At 45.0% G+C, this 22,312-nt stretch overlaps 1 protein-coding gene across 2 annotated transcripts; it reads right to left on the bottom strand.

Annotated features, from left to right (window-relative positions):
• Positions 1 to 716: 716 nt before the first annotated feature.
• Positions 717 to 21,225, bottom strand: LOC135990826 (hexokinase HKDC1-like). Of its 2 annotated transcripts, none has more exons than XM_065638919.1 (18): positions 21,163 to 21,225; positions 17,111 to 17,273; positions 14,025 to 14,173; positions 13,814 to 13,933; positions 12,935 to 13,034; positions 11,782 to 11,874; positions 10,964 to 11,147; positions 10,255 to 10,410; positions 9,246 to 9,479; positions 8,731 to 9,035; positions 8,277 to 8,425; positions 8,069 to 8,188; positions 6,188 to 6,283; positions 5,997 to 6,096; positions 4,819 to 5,002; positions 4,017 to 4,172; positions 3,044 to 3,277; positions 717 to 861 (listed from the first exon to the last, which is right to left on the bottom strand). In XM_065638919.1, exons 1-18 carry the CDS (start codon positions 21,223 to 21,225, stop codon positions 717 to 719), a joined length of 2,751 nt encoding a protein of 916 aa, XP_065494991.1. The 2 variants fall into 2 exon arrangements, with proteins under 2 accessions (XP_065494991.1, XP_065494989.1); XM_065638917.1 differs by having other exon boundaries at positions 11,782 to 11,881; positions 12,939 to 13,034.
• Between the last annotated feature and the right edge of the window lie 1,087 nt (positions 21,226 to 22,312).

Below are 22,312 nucleotides of genomic sequence, written 5' to 3'. Positions count from 1 at the left end.
AGTCACAGTCAGGATCCATCCAGCATTGGTTTAGGTTTATGTGCACTCAAATGCACTAACATATTTTGATACAAATGGATAGTTTGTGGAATTATATTTTTTTCTTTACATTCATCTATTAAATATGTCTCCTGTCCTCAGGGAAGTTTTACAGTACAACACACTTACAACCAGTGTAGCAGCGGTGGGGGAGCATCACTGACCAAAGCTCATGAATTTATTTTACTTGCAGATTTATTGTAAAACCTGTGAAGCATTGAACAAACATGTCCACTACACACGTGCAACACCAGGATCTCAATATTCCTCAAGCCAGGCCAAGCCAAAACTAAACACACAAAAATCCTAAAAAACTGGTGATAAATTCAGTTGTGGTGCAGTAGCTTAATCAAGCCATTGTAAAAATACACATTTAGGGTGGTTGGTTTGTTTGTTTGTTTTGTTTTCACTCTCCCATGTGCATTATAGATGCACTGCAGGAAGTACAGAATGGTGTAGATCACAGTGCGCCAAGACATAATGCTGGTGGGGAGCAGAAACACCTGAACTGAGTTACCAAAAGACAAAAATCCACGATCCTGGTTGGTCAAAAAACCAGCTGCTCCCTGAAAACAGGTACCTCTGTACTGGTGTCTGGCAAAGCTATCTGGAATCACCTCTCAGCAAGTCTCTAGTGCACATGGCTGGCAGTGCTGAAATGACTTGACCTCTCACTTTTACTTCTGTCCAATATTATGCAACCTTTTTGCTACTGCAGTAATGAGGGCAGCACCCTTCCCACTTCCATCTTCAGAGAGCATGAAAGTCACATCGCACTGAGGTGCCAGTTCCTTCACCGTTTCCCGCAGGACCCTAGAAAAACTGAAAGGAAAAGAAGAACAGAACATCTTAGCAACTGTTTTCTGGTCCGAGATCTTTATTTACTAGCAAGGAACCATAACCTCAGCCAACATTTTCTCCACATCATCCCTTGCTGTTTGTTTTTCCTCCTATTAAGGAAAAAGACAAATAATCTGTACACAATCAGATTTTAATTTCTATTTCTCCACTTTAATTTTGTTCAGCATGATGCCAGACACCCCCCCACTCCTTTGCCTTTAGAGATCATGGAGGTGGCTCTCTTCTCCCAGCTCAAAAGCTAATGCATCTACTTCTAGGGCTTGCTCACAAAATAATGACCCGACTGGAAAAACTCAACACAGCTTTCCATCTGAGACACCCAGATACTGCAGAAATCCCCCAAAACACTGGAAAAGTGGGACACATTCAAGGGTGCTAAGGGAGCTGGCAGAGGTGATCACTAAAGCCATTTTCCATTATCTACCAGCAATCTTGGCTAACTGCAGAGGTCCCAGTTGACTGGAAGCTGGCTAACGTGACACCCATCTACAAGAAGGGCCAGAAGGACGATCCAGGGAACTACAGAACTGTCAGTCTAACCTCAGTGCCAAGCCAGGTCATGGAACAGATGATCTTGAGTAACATCACACAGCACTTAGAAGAGAACCATGCGATCAGGCCCAGTCAACATGGGTTTATGAAAGGCAGGTCCTGTTTGACCAACCTGATCTCCTTCTATGACAAGGTGACCCACCTAATAGATGAGGGAAAGGCTGTGGATGTTGTGTACTTAGACTTCAGTAAAGTCTTTGACACTGTATCCCACAGCATTCTCCTGGAGAAGCTGCAGCTCATGGCCTGGATGGGTGTGCTCTGCGATGCATAAAGAACTGGCTTGATGGCTGGGCCCAAAGAGTTGTGGTGAACGGAGCCAAATCCAGTTGGTGGCCAGTCACAAGCAGTGTTTCCCAGGGCTCAGCATTGGGGCCAGTTCTCTTTAATCTCTTCAACAATGATCTGGATGAGGGGTTGAGTGCACCCTTAGTAAGTTTGCAGATGACACCAAATTGGGTGGGAGTGTTGATCTGCTGGAGGGTAGGAAGGCCATACAGAGGGATCTGGACTGGCTGAATCATTGGGCTGAGGCCAACTGTATGAGGTTTAAGAAGGCCAAGTGCCAGATCCTGCACTTGGGTCACAACAACCCGAGGCAGCACTACAGGCTCAGGGAAGAGTGGCTGGAAAGCTCCCTGGCAGAGAGGGATCTGGGGGTGTTGACTGACAGCGGCTGAACATGAGCCAGTGTGTGCCCAGGTGGCCAAAAAGGTCAATAGCATCCTGGCTTGTATCAGGAACAGTGTGGCCAGCAGGACTAGAAAAGTGATTGTTCCACTGTACTCGGCACTGGTGAGGCCCCACCTTGAATCCTGTGTTCAGTTTTGAGCCCCTCATCATAAGAAGGGTATTGAGGCACTAGACAGAGTGCAGAGGAGGCGATGAAGCTGGTGGGGGGCCTGGAGCATAAGTGTGATGAGGAGTGGTTGAAGGAACTGGGGCTGTTTAGCCTGAAGAAAAGGAAGCTGAGTGGAGACCTTATTGCTGTCTACAACTACCTGAAAGGAGGTTGTAGCATGGAGGGTGTTGGTCTCTTCTCCCAAGTAGCAAGTGATAGGACAAGAGGAAATGGCCTCAAGTTGCGCCACGGGAGGTTTAGATTGGGTATTAGGAAAAAATTCTCCACAGAAAAGGCTGTCGGGCATTGGAACAGGCTGCCCAGGGAAGTGGTGGAGTCACCATCCATGGAGGGGTTTAAAAGGCATTTAGATGAGGTTCTTAGGGACATGGTTTATTGCTAGAGTTAGGTTAGGTTATGGTTAGACTTGATGATCCTGAGGGTCTCTTCCAACTGAAATGATTCTATGATCCTAAAAGAAATATTAGAAGAATAAGTTTATTCAACACTCCAGAGAAAAGAGTTTCCCAGTGGTAACTGGACTTGACTTTGCAATTTTGAACCTTTGGCTAGGCAAGGGAAACAAAAGGATGCAGAACAGCATGTTATATCTTTATCCCTTCTCACTTTTTATCTTCTCAGCAGAAAGCTGGTACAGCTCTATACATTGAAATGTGTGTAATGAGTGTAATGAGTGTGAAATAAGTGTAAATGAGCAAACAGGAAAGGAAGCGGTGCCGAGGTACTCACTGTGGATGAAGCTTGTACAAAGTCCCATCTACTCCAACGGTGATTTGCAAGTGCTCCACACCTCGGTTTTCTCTCTTCTTCTCTACAATTGCTGCCAGTCCTGCCCCACAGAGCTGGGCAGCTCTTTTTGAAACAGCTCCACACACCTCTTTCACAATGATGCTGTCGTCGCATGTGCTGTCCAGGCCGAGCTGCTGCAGAATTCGCCGGACTTGCAGGAGGGCGAGCCGGTCGCTGCACAGAGGGAAACACCAACAGCAGCAAGGCATCAGGGGCAGCTCCGGCAGGCACGCAAACAAAGGTCTTACAGCTGAGACACTGCCATGATTCAAAGGAAACGGGACCACTTCTCCAACTCTAACACTCTCCAATTCTTTAAGGCAGATTCCAGTCTGAATTCAGATTGAAAACTTACTCCTGGCATGCCCTTTGCTACATTAGACTGTATTTCCAGAGGGCACAAACAGTAGTTATTCACCAGACTCTCAAAGTCACGAGGAAGCTGAGCCAGATCAGCCACCTGACCAGGTTATTTTTGATCTCAGACACTGCCTTCCAAGGTTTTCAACAGTACAAAGAGTTTTCAATAGCCTGGAACACTGTTGCAATCATGCATAGATATGCAGGTAAGCACATATTCATGGTGTATTCATATACCACTGACTTTTTAAAATTTAAGTATTAAGTCCTACAAGAAACACTCCAAGTATAATCATGCTTGATGATTAAGGCATCCAAGATAACACAGCTGTGTGGACAGGAGATAATAACTCATATAATTACAGAATAATTCTGGAACTCCTCCAGTTCCTCATTTTTGGCTTTTATTCTGGGGCTGGAGGAGGAGGTGTGCAAAGAAGAAAACTATAGTTGACTTATTGAAGGAAAGGGCTCCACACACTTGCAGAAGATTATTTTCTAGAGGTCCCAGAAGACCTTAAGGATTTAAACCATGTAAATCTAACAACTTTACCTCTCAATCTGAGACAGGAATTTTGTTTCAAATATGCCTCTTTTCCTGAGCGATTCCGAAATCTGTCCTCTGAATAGCAGTCCTTGTTTGGTTAAGTCGATCAAAATTTGCCGTACTATTTCACCTAGGTACATTCCACTGGTCATTTTTTCATACCTGTTAGGTTATAAAAGAAAAAAAAATGTGCTTTTAAAGAGGTAGCAAGTTAGCTGTGCTCAACATAAGTGGTATGTATATGCTCTATCAACCCTTGAAAAAGCAGTAAAACTTGCAAAGCAATAGCCATTGAACTCCATCTTTCAGCCATCAAAAATATGTTGTAATGATTTCAAAAACTTGCAATATTAAACAGAAGATAGTGTTAATGTCAGAATCCACACTGAAGTGAAACAATTCCTTGTCCCCCCATGTATTCACTGGTGACTCATATATAACCAATGCCATCTTTACCAAATGAAGAACCGTCAGTTCAGTTTATCCTCTTGCACAAGGTGTATTTTACCTTTGAAAAAACCACTCCAAGAGGAGGAACACAGTAAGGCTTAAGCTTTGCAGGGAAATCTTAAAAGCTGCACTGTTTGGTAACTGCCCTAAGGTGAAAACAGTGCTATGTTAACAGAAACAATGTACGTCTTTGGTTTTTGTCGGGCTATCTGCATTGCTTACCATGCAACGAATTAAATTTGGTACTAAAATTTCCTTTCTGATTATTCATTCATTCATTCAGCGCATTTTAAAAAGAGACAGTGTGTCTCTGAAACTGACTTCATCAGGCTCTCAGGATCAGGACCACCACATTTACCTCTGTTTCCCTGGGTTTAGGGAGCCTTCATCTACTTCTTTATCATATTTTGTTCTGATGTTGTCGATACAGCCGTTGTCACCAAATCCGCCCCATTCTGTATTAATGCACATTTTCCCTTCATTCCCTTCCACTATTTCTATGTTTTTCATGTCCTCCATGTAGCACACATTGCTGCCTGTTCCTAGGAGGAAAGAAATGACAAGGCTTCAACCAGAAAAGTGAAGTAGCAGCTGAAACACATGGAAGATGACTGCAACAATCATCTTAACAGCTCTCTCCTCCATACCTCAAATTTCAAAGATCTCTCCGTATCTTACAGAAGCAAGTGCTAGACAGTAATGCTAAGAATGCTGTAATGTATCACAACAGAATATTGCCAAGTAAAACGGGTCCTGCGCAGAAAATTCCCACCGTAGAGGAATGAAGACTCTGTCACAGGACAGAAATGGCTTTGGCAAGCACCGGTCAGTCACTGCTGCCAGTCTGGTTGTGATGCACCACAAATCATCTCGGACGACAGCATGCTTCCAAAAGCAAACCCTGCCAAGAGCCTAGCAGCCAGTCGAGCAGCTACCAAGTCTGAAATGATTTGGTGAACAAGTCCTCATCACTTGCAACATGGGTTACGTTAACTAATATAAAGACCAGTTCTCCAAACAAAATGAGATAGCTGGTGCACTTAGCCAGCCAGAAGAGTCCCATTTTCCAACACAGGGTTTCAGATCTTACATGCTCAGATGTATTCCTGGCTGAAAACTTGGAGGGATCTACTGGAGGAATCATCTAGAAAGCCCAAACAGAATTCATTCCAATTTTAAAAAATATTTTCTTGTTCCAAGGCCTATGAGCTAGCTAGTAAATATCAATACACTTGCCAAAATGAGGATTCATGCTATTATCTACTGTTCCCATATACTTTTACTGCATACATATTTTTTAGGCACCATCAGAGATACGATCAAAAGTCGAACAGATTCAGGATCCTGCGTGCTATAGGTGCTATTACATTCTCTTTTAAATACCATACAAATCTGCTGAGAACTCCGAGTGACTAGTAACAGCATGTATCAAACTCAAATAAAACATGTTGTTTTACAAATTTCAAAACGGGGTGCAAAGCCTGACACCTGCATACGTGCTTCCTTCTTATAGTGCTCACTTCAATGTCACCATACCTGCAATAAGACCAATCTCACAGTTTGGATCCTCATATCCGCATGTCATCATTGTCCCAACAGTGTCATTCACCACTGCTACAATGTCCAAGTCAAACTCCTAAAAGACAAGCCACAGTCAGCAGCAGGGTCCCAAAGGAAGATGGAGTGTGCATTAAATAGACCAGAAAGAGCAGAAAATAAGAGCTCACATTTCTTCTCCTGATGGCTTCTCTCAGCATATCAACAACATCTTCCCCCTCACAGTCTGTTGCCTTGAAACCTTTTGTCCATCCCACAAGCGTTCCCTGAAACAGAAGAGGAAGAAAACCATAAGCAAAGGCAGAGAGAAGACTGGAAGTTCCAAGGATCCGTCTTTTCTTGTCTTCACCCTTCTCTCCCCCTGCTTGCCCTGTTTGTTTTTTGTTTTGTTTTGTTGTTTGTTTATTTTTGGGTTTTGTTGGTTTTGTGTGTGTCTGGTGTTGGCGTTGTTTGGTTGGTTTTTTAAGTAATGGATTTCCCTGGACAGGCTACTGTGAGTGTCTAGTGTAGACCATATGCACATGTATCTTTGTTACTCAGCTGCTAATAGCAGTGACTCCAGATTTACTCAGCTATTTATCAAGACACTGCCAACTCTGTGCCTTCTAACGCTCTTTTCTCATTCGGAAAACCTGCCCATCTCACCTCCTTCTATGCACATAGCCATTGCGTTGTCTGGGCGGGAAAGACTGTAAAAATGCTTTTGCTGCAAATAATTAAATATTAATGAACATTTACTGTTAATTTTTGGCTCGTTTACTGAAGGACACTTGATATGACCCTACTTCTCCAGACAACACTAATTTGTTTCTGTTTGGACAGTAGTTTTCCAGGTTACGTGAATTAGACTTCTGCTTGTTAACTAGCTCTGGACTGTCCAAATAAGAAAAAATAGAGGGTAACTGGGAGAAAAAAGCTGCTGCTCTTAAAAAACCCTCAAGTTCTAGCAACAGTAAGAAATCAAACACACAGGGCAACATACTACAGGACCCTGACACAGATGTGTCTCACTCAGGTTACCATCACTGCTGTGGAATTTGTTTCCTCATCATTTGTCAGGACCTAAATAATATGCTATATGTTTGGAAGGCATATTGAGCCATCTCCCCACAAACAGCCAAGTCCTATTGCTATACGCTCAACTGTGACCTGAAAATTGAGACAGAATAGACTGGCTTCTAGACTTAAAAGCTATTGCAAAAGCCACCAGGACATAAAAACATACAATAAAATCACAGAATCTCATTTCCCCAATATCCTACATATTTGACTAGAATTAAACAGCACAACCTCCCCTGCCCCTCTTTGGAAATGCACCAGAATAACTGAGAATTATTTCTTCCTGAATTTGATTTTTTTATTCTTTTTTTCTTTCTTGCATCAGGTCTGGAAAGATGAAGATAGGCCATCTGTCAATAAGCCATGAGTCAAATTAACAAATCTGAGAGGTCCAACCCTTTCAAGCTAAACAAGCAAGCTCAGTTCTGCCCACTGACACTCAACAAAAAGAAGCTAAAGTAGTGCAGAAGTTACACAGTGAGAGCTGTGCAGCACAGTTAGGAAAACACCCTGGCACTGTAGCTGAGCAAGCAGGAGGCATCTGTTCTCTCTTGCCATTGAAGAGTTAAGGCAGCATAAGAAATTCTTGGGCTATGAAAAATATGTAGTCATTTACCTATCATAAGGCTTAATCTTTATAGAATAAAAGTAAGTAATATCCATCTCTTATCAGATACAAGAGGTGAAAGTTCTACCTCCCATATGCATACAGGATGATAACTTTCTCATGAAACAACTAATTTGCAGAGTAGAGTAATAAAATCCCCATAAAACAGATGAAATATTGTCTCCAAAGACTGATTTACACGTGTGTGTGTGCATATATACATGTATATCTTGTGAACTTTGTAAAGTCCTACTTGGAAGAAAACACTGAGAATAGCTTTTTCCTTGCAATCTCCAAACCAACAAGTCACCCTCACCCAAAATAATGTAATTTACCAAGCAGATGCACAGCTGCCACTTGACCCATTCGGTGTTGCAGTTCTTACCTTGTCAATGCTAGCTTGCCTGCACGGGAAGGAGAAGGTGAAGCCCAGAGGCAGTCGAGCACCTTTAATCCCCATATACTCCAGAAAGTCTGCTATGCACTGCACAATATGGTCAAAGAGCTAGAAGGACAGAAAAAGCATATAAATCTCACAGTAATTCCATGCAACAGGCCTTGGCTGAGCCAGTTAAACATTCGCTAGAGGTTACCTCTTCCCCCGTCCCTTGCATGATCTCCAAAGGAATGGCGAAGATTTTGTTATACATTTGCACTGATCTTCTTCTCCCGCTTCTGATTTTGACCAGCAGAACCCTGAAATTTGTCCCACCGAGATCAAGGGCAAGGAATTTTCCTTTCTCTGTAAGAGAAGAAGGGTAATTCATTTTGGTGCTTCTCGTAGCATATTTGCCAGTCAGAATGGCGTACTATGCCCATCCCCAAGAAAATTCATCTGGGCCAATGACAGCACACTGCTCCCTATGGCATTTATCCCACCGGTCTGCTAGGATGGGGCTGAAGGACCAGCTGGATAACATCGCACAAAGTGCCAGTTTGCCAACAGATATCACCCTGGCATTTGCCAGAATAATTGGCACATTCCCCCTAGAAAACAGACAAGCAACTTCCCTGCATCACCCTCAGGTGATCAGGAAATCACTTCACCTGTTCCATCTGGTGTCCCACAGACATACGTGGGCAACATCTTCACTGTGGCACTGGCTTGAGTCTCTCGCTTCAGCCCATATTCCAGCTCGGTCCTCATTTTGTTCTTAACTTCTCTGAGAGTGTCCAGGGACAGCAAGAATGGTGCGAGCGCGGCATCAATTTTCTTGCGCTGAGCGGCCAGCCTGTATGCCACCGCTGTGACCATGGCAGCCCCCTTCCCACTGCCGCTCACAGAGAGGAGGAACCGAACATCACAGTTTGGGACCAGCCTTCTCACCACCTTGTGCAGACGCTTGGCATATCTACAGGAACAAAGAGCTTCTTTAGACTCTCACGGGCATTTCACGCGTGGTTTACTTCACATGCACTGACACTCGGTGCTCCACCGGATCTCGCCCCAACCCTGCAGCAAAACCAGCAGTTCTCTGAAAAGCCACACAGATATGCAGATGGAGCCTGTTTGCAACATCAACACGTGGCCAGCAGTTACCAAATCCTTGTTAGTTACTTACTGAGGGTGGGTTCTATAGAGTCCTCCATCGATCCCAACAGTGGTTCGCATCCTTAGCAGTTTTTTATTCTCTCTCAGTCGGGTCAGTATGGCTGCCAAGGCGGCAGCACAGAGGTTGGCCGAGCGGAAGGAAACGATAGTGCAGACTTGCTGAACAGCGATGCAGTCCTCTTCAGAGGGAAACAGGTTCAGCTCTGTAAGGATCTCTTTTGTGTTGCTCAGACCTTCCTTGTATCTACCCCAAAACAAAGGAACACATCATCTAATGCAAGGATATTAATGCAGCACATCAATCAATATCTTCAGGTTGGCACAAAAAAGAAATGAGAGAAGACCAGAGCACAACCCATCAGGCAGCATCATAATTGGTTCCCATAAACCAGTAGTGTCTTTCCTACACTGTTCCCAAAAGTATGTGGGGGGTGAGACCAGACTTTTAAGAGGCTGCTTCCTGGAATTCAGTTTTTGGTGAGACAAACCAAGTAGCTCACCAACGAGACAACAGGATAAAATATTTAGTCCATAGAAGGAGAGCATAGGAATAGAGGTACAGCTTCTCTCGATACAACAAAGAAAATATTCCTGGAGTAATAATGACAACCAGGATTCCTCTCCAAAACACCAGAATGTGTCAGTTTTGCATATGGTAATCCATTAGCTGTTCCAGAGACTGTACTACAACTCCACAACCCCACTATTCCCACACTACAGAAGCGGAAAACTGCAACAATCATCTCGCGTGCTCAGGTCTCCACATAGGTTGTTTTAAACAACCTGCATCTCTGATGGTTAACCAATATATTTGCTACTGTGGTACTTTGCTAAAACTTTATCTTCCACCAATTCCTACTTATTGAAATACAAACTTTTCTCCTAGGTAAAAGCAAAATCAAGTTGAACAGTTCAGGATTGTTCCCAGTACTCGCAGATTATTATTACATGTTAATTATCATTGCTGTGCTTGCGAGAGACTAATAGCCATTCTCAAACAGCATATTGCGGGTTCTTACTTCTCCATTGCAGACACATGTTTCATTTCAATCGTGCCCTTAGTAAGCAGAGCTGTTGACACTTTCCCATTGAAGAGCAGACCTTTCTTTGTCATTTTTAGGAGAATAAGTCTTACAAGTTCCCCCAAATACAAGCTGCTGATCATCTTCTCAAACCTGGAACAAAGCGCAGGAAGGATTACAGGTGTTCACCAGCCAGGCAGAGCTATGACAAGTTCAAGTATGAGCATCTTATGTTCTTATAGGGGTTGATCACATCTAAGCATGTACAAAAGGGGTTTGGGAACTAAGTTGTAGATGGGATGCCATCCTGAGGTCCTGCGACCCAGCAACAAGCCCTCAAGTGACTGGAGAGAATTTTCAAAAGACTTGTGAGCAGCTCAGCCAGTAGAAGCAGTTTTGATGAACCAGGCTTTAAATATGCCCTCTGTTTACCTTCCTCACCCCTCCACAGCACCATACCAGAGCAACCACCTATTTTTAACAACACATTAGCAACTGCAGCAGCAATCCCTTGGCCTGTGAGGCAGGGAGGTGTGAAAGGTACCCACACTTCCCAGAAGGGAAAGGTCTGGATAGGACAGGACCAGGATAAGTCAACTCAGGTTCACTCAACCCAATTCCTGTTCCAAAGGGGCTCCTGGCATGCGCTGGAAACGCACTCATAGAACTCAGACTGCCAAGGCAAATCTTCCAGGGAATCACTTACAACTGTTTTCCAGGATTGAGAGATCCCAGATCGAGCTCCCGATCAAATTCTGTGCGGAGGTCATCCAAAGCACCGTCATCTCCAAAGGCACCCCACTCTGTGTTAATGCACATCCTGCCTTCGTCACCTTCCACCAGGTCAATATGCCTCATTTCCTCCATGTAGCATGCGTTGGTGCCGGTCCCTGTGAGAGTTGGAGCCAGTGTGGATACATTACCTCTTGAACCAAACAAAAAGCAAACCTGGGACAGAGTCCACGTGTTTGGGAATAAGTCAATATACTGTCTTTGGAAGAAAATAGAAATACATAATCCTGTGGTCCAGGATGCTAATATCAAGCCACCAGAACTTGTTAAATAATTATTTCACAGTGAGTGAAAGTACTAGGAATTAATCTAAGGCTTGACTTGTTTAAAAATATTTTTTCTTTTTCAAATATGCTTTTACATGCCTTAAAAAAGCCACCATGGTGCATAAAGCAGAGACATTGTGGAAAGTGATCCTAACTACCAGACGTGAGAGGAATTCAGCTTTCTCTGGACAAACACACAGTAATTTTCTATAGAGTCAGCAGGAAAGTTTAGTATGCTGGTCACAACTGAACCCAGACAAAATGGGGACTGTGGTATTTGATGTCAATGTGATCAGCATGAAAACAGCTGCTTTACAGAAGGCAGTCAGGCTTGAAAATCTGACCATTGTTTTTTCCATTTTCTTCCTGCTCTTTCCTGTATTGGGACACTCCCTTCTAGTCCAGATTTGTTAGGATTAAACAAATGACGGGGAAAAAAAAATACTTAGCAAACAGAAAAAATTACCAATTATGAGTCCAACTTCACAGTGCTGGTCATCATATCCACAAGTCATCATGGTTCCCACAGTGTCATTGACCAGTGCTAAAACATCGACGTCTATGTCCTAACAGCATAAAGATGGGTGATTAAAAGAAAAAAGCTTAGAAAGTCTCCTGTGTGTTGGAGCAACAGCATGCAGACATACTCCAGAGTTGTACTTTGAAGGCCTGGCTCAGGAAAGCTCTTCAGTTGAAAGACACACTACTTACTTTTGTACCTCTGTTCCCACAACCCTGTGAAGTAATGAATGTCTCTGAATTCTCAAGCGCCTGGCTAGCCAGGATATTTGGTTGCATGATTTGGTTTTCCCCAATCCACCCTCACTTGCCAGAAAAGCAACATATTATCGGTTTGAATTTTGTGATATGCCAGTACCCACGTATCTTTTTTATGCACTGCATTCTGGTAGCTCACTCATGCTGGGACACTATCCTATTCCCTGAGCAGATCTCACCAAATGGGACAGAAAATATTCATATATAATTGCAGCTATTCAACACCAGGCTGTGCACCAATATCACACCCAAGGAAAAAGCCTTGCCATTGGAGCGGTGCAGTTTGTCTTTCACGCTGAGGTAACTTGATAAAGTATAATCAAAGTTATCAAAGGATTCTTGGAACTCAGATACCAGCACTAGCAGGGGGGCAGGCTTCACCCAGGAAGTCTCAGGTCCTTTGTTCCTGTTAACTACAGCAAGACTGACGTAGAGAAATAAGTGAACCAAAAATCAAGGTTGGATTTTTACCATGTGCAAAAACAGCGGAATTTCCTCTTTACTAGAAAGATGTCAGGACATGGAAAGATGCTTCGTACTGCTTAGATGATGTTACCAATAGCAACAGACATGAAAAACAAGGCTTTTCAAAATATTAAAACAATGCTATTCAAATATATACACTAGCTCAAGGGCAGATTTAATCATGTCTTCCTGAGGACCTTAATTTCCATCAATGACTCCATCCCACAGATCGAAGTGGAGGGGCAAGCCCTGGGAGAACTCAGTGTGCCAATGTGAGATGATGTTTGACAACTCCCAAAACAACCCACACACCAAGAGCTGATCACCCAAGAGGACAACCTGAGGCCGCTCAGGTTCACCTCCTGCAGGTACAAAACTTGCCTTATGCTTCCGGAGGGCCTTGCGCAGAGAGCTGACCACGTCTGTGTCCTGAACCCCTCGGACCTTGAAGTGTTTTGTCCAGGCAAGAAGAACTCCCTGCAAAGTAACAGTCCAGTGACCCAAAAGCTCCAGGTTTAGCATACAAACCTGCCACAAAGTCAGCCCAGACCAAAGTCTGTGGAGAAGCCTGCTATGTTTCTCCACACACTATTAACAAAATGTGGGCCGAAATAAGTCAGAGCAGAACATCTCACCTTGGGGTGTCTGTCAGCGCAAACACAATGAAACGGGTGCAGTAATAAAGTCACAACCCTGCAAATGCATATCCCTGTGCTTTGTTTAAACCATGTGCAGCTCTACTGATGCTCATCACAAATAGCATTAAGCATAAAGCATTTGCAGGACTGAGACGCAAAGCACAGATCCCTAGAAATGAATAAGAGGCCATAAAACAATTGCAACCAGCCCTTCATTTCCCCATGTGGCCTCTCAGCTCAGCTACAGGTCTTTCCTATTTAGAATGTAAAAAAGAAATTGAATGAGAGCGATTAAAAAAGAAACATGCTTCAGGACACTAAAGTATGTGGTTTACAGTCTAACAGTCTTCATACAAGGGCACATAGTTACTATGGAATTAGGCACTGATTAAGTAAAAGAACAGCTTTAGCTTAAAGATCATGTTGCCTTGAGATCAGAAACAAGTGTTTGAATGGTAGTGAAGTCTAGTTAAATGCTAATGGTCATCCATGCCTTCTTCAGAGAGCTATGTAAACATGACCCCACAAAAAGGCCACAGAGTAACACTCCCATGCAACAGCTTCTCCGGGTTCTGCAAGGAGCTACGCTTGCCAATAATATTTCTTTTTGCATCTTACCTCATCTAACCTGGTCTGTTTGCATGGAAAAGAAAATGTAAAACCAAGAGGTAACTTCTTATGCTTCAGGTTGTTGGTCTCCATGAAGTCTGACAGACAGTCAGCAACGTAATCAAAGAGCTGCACAAGAAAGGAGAGGACAGAGTCAGGCTGTATCCAGCAGGCATGTGCTCAAGCACAGCACCACCACAGAAGATCCTACACGCCCTACCTCAGCTCCGTTCCCCTGTATGACCTCCTTGGGTGGGGGGTAAAACTTGCTCTCCAGCTGGCTGCTCTGCTTCCCGTCATCAAACACCTTCACCTGGTGGGCACGGAACTGGGAGCCACCCAGGTCAGCAGCAAGGAATTCACCCTTCTCTGCAACACAAGCGGGCAACCGTCACCAGCGATGGCCGAGAAGCATGGCCCAGATGCCACGCTGAAGGACACAGCCCCTCGCCACAGGCTTTCCTGCCCCATCATGTTATGTCCTTATCTTACAGGCCTGGGAGCATCCCCAGGGAGGCTGAGCGCTGGCAACCCTAAGCAAGGGCGTCAGGTCCCTCTCGCTATGCAGCAGCTTATTTCATTTTTATTTAGCAGTCCAGTTTTGCCCACCCTGCTCCTTCCACAGTGGAACGTTTTCAAGCTGCAGAGGGATAAGCTTTTCAGCAACAGAGGCCCAAAGCAACTGCAAAGCCAACCAGAGTACACAAGCACTGCAAAAATGTACACCTGAAATGTGGGGAAATAGGAGTTCGAGAGCTTTATGTGCAGTCAGTAAAGGATGCAGGATTTGCAGCCCCCTGTTAAGACTTGGCCGTACTGCAGATGCCAGCTTCCAAGTGGGGCAAGATTAATCTGCCATTCAAAATTAACCAACATGAGCGTTTCCAAATGCCTTTAGGCATTTCTGTAAAAGTAGAGGGTGTTTCAAAAAGATGGACCCAATCTGAAATCACTTTATATCTCAATCACAAACTATCAACTATCGTCTCAATGTTGTCCATACAGGAGGTGGAGGGAACATGGAGCATTTATTAAAAAGTTACTGAAACTTGATAACTCATTAAATTGTTCATAAATTTTTGAGTAATTGTGACACACTGGGTCCATCTTTTTGAAACACTCCATACCATTCTGTTTCTCTGTCAGCACCACTCTTAGCTCAAACACGTTCTCTTCTAGCAGGAGACCTCAGACAGAAGGACAGTTTGGTCTCACTGCTACAATAAAGCGATTATCTATTCATCCCACGCACAGGAGAAGGCCCTTCCCCGCAGGAAAATGCAGTGGTATGTGCGTAGCCTTGCATGATCTTTGTTCCATGGTCCAAACACCTGACTAGACTTTATCAAATCTGTCCCTGAAAGGGAAGGAAGTAGGAAATTCTACCTGTAATACCACGGTCAGATATCACAAAGGTGAGGAGGCAAACTGGGTTACTCAGTAAACTGAAGCATTAGTCAGACCATTGATCTCTAAATGATTAAAAAACTGATGATACTCCACATAGGTCATTTCAGGCAGCAACGCTGAGGGCATTGAAAAATCTGAAAGTTCGTTGCTACTGCAAACGGGAAAATCCAGCCAAGTTTAAGGTGTTTAAACCAGTTTGAAGTTTTGTCTGGAAACAAAATAAGCAAAAAGGATTTTGCAAGAGAGTAAAAATAGAAAAATCAATGTGATACCTAAAAAAAGGCAGTGTGTCAATAAGACATGGCCCAACTTGACTCTGCAACGTGTCCTTGACACAGTGGAAAGGTCACACAGGCCAGGAGAGCATTGTCCAAATCTGACCTTGAGGAACATGGTGTCTTGCAACAGTGATGACAGTTCATGCAATTTTCGAGGTCTCCTGACCTCAGCGGATCCCTATCATTTCAGGACAGGGCCAGTGCCATGTAAGATCTCAGAACTAGTCAATGACAGTCACCGAGATAGCAACGGTTAAGCTAATATTTCTTTTTCTTTGATGAATATAGCAGCAAAAGGAAGGGTGCCCAGCTCCAGCCAGGCAGTTTGAGGGGATTGTATATAATTTCTCTCAAACATCCCTCATTTCAAGGGACTGGTCTCCAAATGTTCCCTTTATGCCATTAAAGCCATTATGTCTCATTTAATTGTAGGAAAATTACCTTCGGGGAAATAAAGTCCTGCGGAAATGAGGTACAAAAGCAAACGTTTCTCTGAAGTTTTGTGTGTGAACAGCTGTTATACACGGAGTTCTGACCTAGGCTAGACACAGTGTCCTGTACAAATTCAGAGACTCAGTTAAACCTGGGAAAAACTCCATTTTCTGTCAGCCTGCACTGCCGGGAGCTAGGGGCCAAGAGAGTTATTTGGATGTGCACACTTCTCCAAACAAGAGAGGCTTTTAGATCCTTCCTCACCTCACATCCTCCCAGAGGACACCATCACACCCTCTCCCTCTCTGTTTAAATCTCAGGGGCAACTGGGAAGGAACAAGGATCCAGCTGCAGCAGCAGAACAGGCTGTCTCCTGGTAGACCCCATCAAGAAGCAGATTTTCCCCAATGCAGAAGGCAAGGAAGGGCAGGTAGGGATCACTTTTGGGGGCAATAGAGAAAGCAGCGCAGAGTTTGCCGTCAGAAGCCAGGAGAGGATCACGGCTTTGAGAACACAGCGTTGCTGCCACTTCACAGCATCCTGCCTTCCCTGTAGCTCCGTGGGCCACAGCATTGTGAAGCGTAGAAGGTTCCATCTAAATATGAGGAAAAACTTCTTTACTTCGAGGGTGCCAGAGCACTGGAACAGGCTGCCCAGAGCAGTTACAGAGTCTCCTTCTCTGGAGACATTCAAAACCTGCCTGGACACATTCCTGTGCAATCTACTCTAGGTGTACCTGCTTTAGCAGGTGGGTTGGACTAGATGATCTCCAGAGGTCCCTCCCAACCCCAACCATTCCGTGATTCTGTGATTGCCCATGTCCCCAGCACGCTGCACTGCAGGGTCTGGGCTGTAGAGGCTGCCCTTGCTGTGTCCAGCCACAGCATCTGCAGTAAGGCCTGCACTAAGTACAGGCACATTTGCTATTTTCTGAGCATTTTCTAGGTCCTTTCCTTAAACAAGCAGCACCTGGTCAAAAACCACCTAGTGCATGGGGAAAAAACCCTCTGCCAGCACTCCCCGAAGCTGTTGCCTCCTCAATACACACCTGCTTTCCCAACATGAAACAGGCAGTAACTTGAAGCCACTGCCTGCCCTGTGTCTTTGCTGTGCTGTCCTTGAGTACTCACAACAATCCATCACCTTCCCAAACCAGCACTGCGGCGATGGAGCAGGGGGAACTCACCTGAGCCATCGGGAAGCGAGCGCACGAATGTTGGCAGCATTTTCACTGTTGCCGTGGGGTTTGTGTCTCTTCCCAGGCCCTTCACCATCTCGGCCTGGAAGCGAGTCATCACGTCCAGCAAGACATCGTCGGAGAGACGCATGTGATACAGGTACCTGTCAACCTGGAAAGATGAAAGGTGTTACCTGAGAGGCACGCAGGCTCCTCAGTGCTCAGGAGCTGGCTGGGATGAGCACTGCTGTCACACTGCAGAAGGGCTCTCCTGTGTGTACTGGGGTGGCTTCCTGCAAGCAGAGAAAACGCAGGAACTTCCCAGCCACGTGCACTGGTTTTCTAACCATGAGGGGTGCGGTTTGGAAATGAATGATCTGAAAAATCCTCAACTCCAATGTCAGCAGTACCCCTGCATTATGCTGGGCAAGAATTACTCTGCGCATTCCCACCCACCTGACAGACATGAGGCTAAACAGATCCTAAGGAGACACAAGAATCACTTTCACATATGTAACAAACTGAAGGTGAGCATATCACCTAAGCAAACCCCACCTCTCTGATTCTACAACTTGATTTTTGACCTCAGCACCTAAATTCCCATGATCGTCACTGCAAGAAAGCTCCAGGACATCATCAGAACATTTAGTCTTACCAAAAAACTCTGTTTTGAAAATGTTTAATGCAGCTTTGGTGAATTACTGTCAAAAAGTAAGCCATCTCTCCTGATGGCTCAGTAACTTGCCAATATACATAAGCCCGTGAGACTTGCTCGAGACCCTGACAAGCAGTTTCTACACCATCCTGTCCTGTACATGTAATGAACTAGAACTGCTAAGTATCTCGACCTGGTGAGAATTTGACCTCTCCGAGTTCAGGTCCAGAAAATGCCATCAGTACCCAAGCGTGTCAGCCACAACCTGAAAACATCTATTCAGCTACTGCTTCACTCCGCAGACAATTAACTTTGTTGGCATGCCAGGCTGGGGCTCAAAGCCTGTTTCTCACCCCAACTCTGCCCTCCATTCTCTTGTGATTTTAGGATTACATCTAAAACACGGTTTTGGGTGCAACCAATATCCTTTCTTAAGGGCCTATAGTAACTCGCAGCATACAACCAAAATAAAAGCCAGACGAATTTAAAGGGAATCAAAACCATCTATGCAGTAGGAGACACACATTCAGGCAAACTGGTAGAGAAGCCAACCAGTGTTTCTGTACCGCTTCACTAGGGAAAAATTTAAGATTTTCTTCTTCAGGATGAGACTCTGCTTGGACTGACATTTATTTACTTGCAGGGCTGGATACACAGCTGTAAGGTGGCCTAGAAACTAGGTAGCTGCATACAACGAAGGATTAACACATCAGCATCCAAATGCTTTTCCGCTGGGGAGCCAGACTTCGGTGCTGTATGAACAAACGTGCTCCAAGCAGCTGGATGTCCCTTGGAAGGTAATCCGTGTTAACATCCTGCTCCCCATGACATGTGGGTCAGGACTAGGGGCAGTGGGGTGAGGAGAGAGGTGGGACAGCTTCCAATGCTTCGCCAGTACAGACACTCAGCTCCTGCACCTTGGGCTCCACTATTATGCTGCTTTATCTGTTCAGAGCGTTTCGTCACTCCCATTTACATAGGAAGGTCTGGAGGGTTGGGAGAACACGCACAAAACAAGTCCCACTAGCAACAAAGCAGGATTTAAAAGGTAGCATTGTTTAAAAAGAGAAGAACACAGCTTGTAGATAAACTGGCCTCTTCTGTAATTTGGACCGGTCACCTATATTAATGAGGCACAAAGTAATTACCTATCCATAGTCCCATTTTAAACTGATGGTCAGCAATGACCCACCTGAAAAAGTCAGGACCCTGAAAGTAACTCCAGCACTTACCTAACACAAAACATACACAGAGGAGAAAGCCTTAAACTACAAGACACAATTGGAAAGGAGCAGCAGCTGCCTTCGGATACAGCTGTGCCTTGAAAAGGCCATTATTTAGATCTATCTTTGTAGCCCTCGTTTGCACAAGCACTTGATATCCTTCAAGGTTTTTTTGAGGCCACATCACTTTGTAGGATCCACCGTCTCAGCCCAAGCACCAGCACTGCTGTTCTGGGCATACAAAAAACAACAACAACAAAAAAATCAATGACTGGAGACATACAGCACTTAAGTACTCTCACATAGACCCAACTAACCTTGTGATAGAAGTCCCTGTGGAAAAAAAACCTAAACAGAATTAAAAATGGCCATGCCTGTTTGCAGAGAACACACACCAAAGCTTCCTGCTCCCCATAGAAATTGCATTCCCCACCCTGTTTACCTACAACCATAGAAGCAGACAGTCCTCTCAGAGGAACTAGCTAAGGCACAGTCCAGGAAAGGCTGCTGACTCTGATTTACAACAAGATTAAGGACCTGCTCACATACCATTTGCTTGTAAACACAGGAATGGCCAGGCCATGCAACAGCAAATTCTGTCTTGCTGCCTCCCTTCCTCCACACAAGGACAGCCCTTGATTTAATTGTCTTGCCTCAATCATGGGAACAGCACTGTTTTCGTGGCAGGGAGGCTCTTGTTCTTGCCACCAGGGAGCAAATAAGCCTGGGGAGGCCAAGGTGGGAAGACATTCTTTCTAATTAGGGAAAAATCACTTCTGCTCCATACAGCCTACTCTGGGCTTCTTAAAAGACACCTCTAAAGAGAAGATGTTTTCTTGCCTTCAGGAGGGGCTAGTTTGCACCTAGCAGAAAGACTTCATTTTTTAAACGGCTTTGCCAGAATCCCTCTGGCCCCTCCTCACTTCAGGGAAGTCCTCCCTCAACTACCCTCTGGATGTTATACCTGAGCACTGCTCCGCAAGGTCTCTCCTTTTTCTCAGTAAAAAGTAGGAAGAAATAGCGCTGTCTAGATGAAAGATCTTAGATCAGATCCTCGCACAAGCAAAGGGCATTGAGGCCCTCTTCTGATCATGTTAAACCCTGGGGAGTAAAAGGGCTATGACTGGGAGACAGAGTTGGAGATGTCTGACTGCTGAGATTCAAGGACCTCTCTGGGAATGCTCCTCTTCAAGGCAGAATTAGTGGAAGAAGGCCCCACTAAGAACAAACCACTCCATGTTTAAGCAAGGGCACAGAGAGGACAAGCCAGTGTTGCTTGCTTTATTGATGAGTGGTACAGGCGGATCTACCCACCGGGACCTTGGATCTCCTGCACTGCCACGCATCTGCAGACAGCCCCACCTCCAGCTGGCTGGAAAACAAGGAGGACAGAGCCTGGCAGCAGCGGCCATCACAAAGCACTCAGAGATGCCAGGAGAACAGAGGACCCGCAGGGGACATGTCTGGAAAACAGAGGACCTCTGATCCAAGAAGCTTACAGGTCCCACGTGGTCTTACGAGGGAGAGCCAAAAACCCATTGCGGCATAGCCATAACAGAACATTAGGGAAGAGCAACCATTAGGCAGCTCACTCCCAGTACTGATGGCTTCAGATCTGGGCCATCTTGAGCTTTTCTGACTGTAGTTAAAGGTCACATCTATAAGCATCAGTTATCAGCCAGGTTTGGACAACCAGACAGGAGGCACAGGCACTTCTCCCACACCAACGCTAGTTGGAACTGTTTCTTGAGTCCCAGAAGACCTGGCCCAAAGAGTCCAAGAGTTTTCCCTGCCCCTGCTAGAATGTGACTCGGATTCCTACTCAGCTTTAGAAATCCCATCCTTCACACTGCACTCGCAAAGTGATTCAGCAGGAGGTTCCTTTCTGCCCTCTGGACTGCACCTCACCATGCCAGATAAAGTTTAAGCACCACTTTTCCTTACTGAAGATCATTTGCTCCACTACTGGAAGAAAACTTATAACCGTGCAGGGAAAAGCACTAACCTGACCTACTTTCACACTCATCAGACAATTCAGGGTACAAGTACTTCTTACCCCACCTGGCTATATGGCTTGAGTTGATAACACCATTATCTAGTCTGCATTACATACTGCAGACCCCACAGTATCAGAGTAACACAGTTCTCAAAATACGAATCAGCTAACAGTGTATCTTACGTACCTTTTTGATTTGATCCTCTTTTAGCTTTGTGAAATGGAAAGCTAGCAAGTGGACGGCAAACATTTTCTTGAAGCGGATGGATGAGCCAGTAGTGACAGAGCTGCTGTGAGTAACTCCAAAGCAACAGGTCTTCTTTGACGAAGCGGGAGCTAGAGAAACTTCAGCTGAGGCATTTCCCCTAGGGCGAGACAGTGGAGTTCCTGGGAAATAGAGTCCATCCAGTGTGATCGGTTCAATGATTAAACTTCTGTCTCTTTGTATCACCCCCCCACATCAACCCAAAGTCCCTCCCTCCCCAGCTACACACTTCATTGTGCCAGAGCAGGCACCTGGAGAGCTGCCAAGCTGAAGGGGAGAAAAATCGATTTTGTTACTGCCCCACTCGGGAATTGTTACCACTTCGCAATGCAGTTGCTACGCAGCCTGCCCTGCTTCACCCCGCTTCTTTCCTGGGGAGCTGACAGGCTCCCACCAGCACAGCACGCAACGAAGTGCTGTGGGGAATCTGGGAAGCTAGAGAGGATTTCAGGAGGTTTCTTCCCTCTGCTCAGCGCTCCCACTTGCGAGACAAGCTCTTCTGCATGAATTAACTCCGCTCTAGTTCCACACAGTGCACCCTTATCCACGGCTTTTTTCCAATTAAGCTTCAGCCGTGTAAAGGAACGAAGAGACACGCAGACCCCTGCCCCCAGCTGAAACACTTAACACTTCTCAGGCGGTTTCCAGCAGAGAGGTTTTGTAGAGATTATTCTCCCTTCACCACTCCTGAAGACAAAGTTTCGGACCAATGCAGATCCTCGGTGTCGCAAAATCCAGGGAGGGGACAGATTTACCTGGCAGCCAACAGTGTTGATATCAGACAGCCTCACTTGATAAATGCCTTGAACAGGCAGCACAGAGTGCCTTGTAGCAAGAGCAGCTTCCTTACACCATCAGAACTGAATATGACACAGCTTTTAACCATTACTGTCAAAAGTTCATTCTGAATACACAGGTCTTTCCAGGATTTTGTCAGTGTATCAAGTGATACAGACTATGGAAACACCACTGAAAGAAAACCACATGAAATGTTTATACAAAAGAGCTGGGGGAAAAAAAAAAGGAGGAAAAAAAAGCACATTCTCACGGGGTAGTTAGAGGCTTATTGTCA

Source organism: Caloenas nicobarica, chromosome 7 (assembly GCF_036013445.1).
Source record: "Caloenas nicobarica isolate bCalNic1 chromosome 7, bCalNic1.hap1, whole genome shotgun sequence".
Classification (NCBI taxonomy): domain Eukaryota; kingdom Metazoa; phylum Chordata; class Aves; order Columbiformes; family Columbidae; genus Caloenas; species Caloenas nicobarica.
The sequence above is the reverse complement of the archived record's forward strand: the minus strand, read 5'-3'. Positions and strand labels throughout refer to the sequence as shown.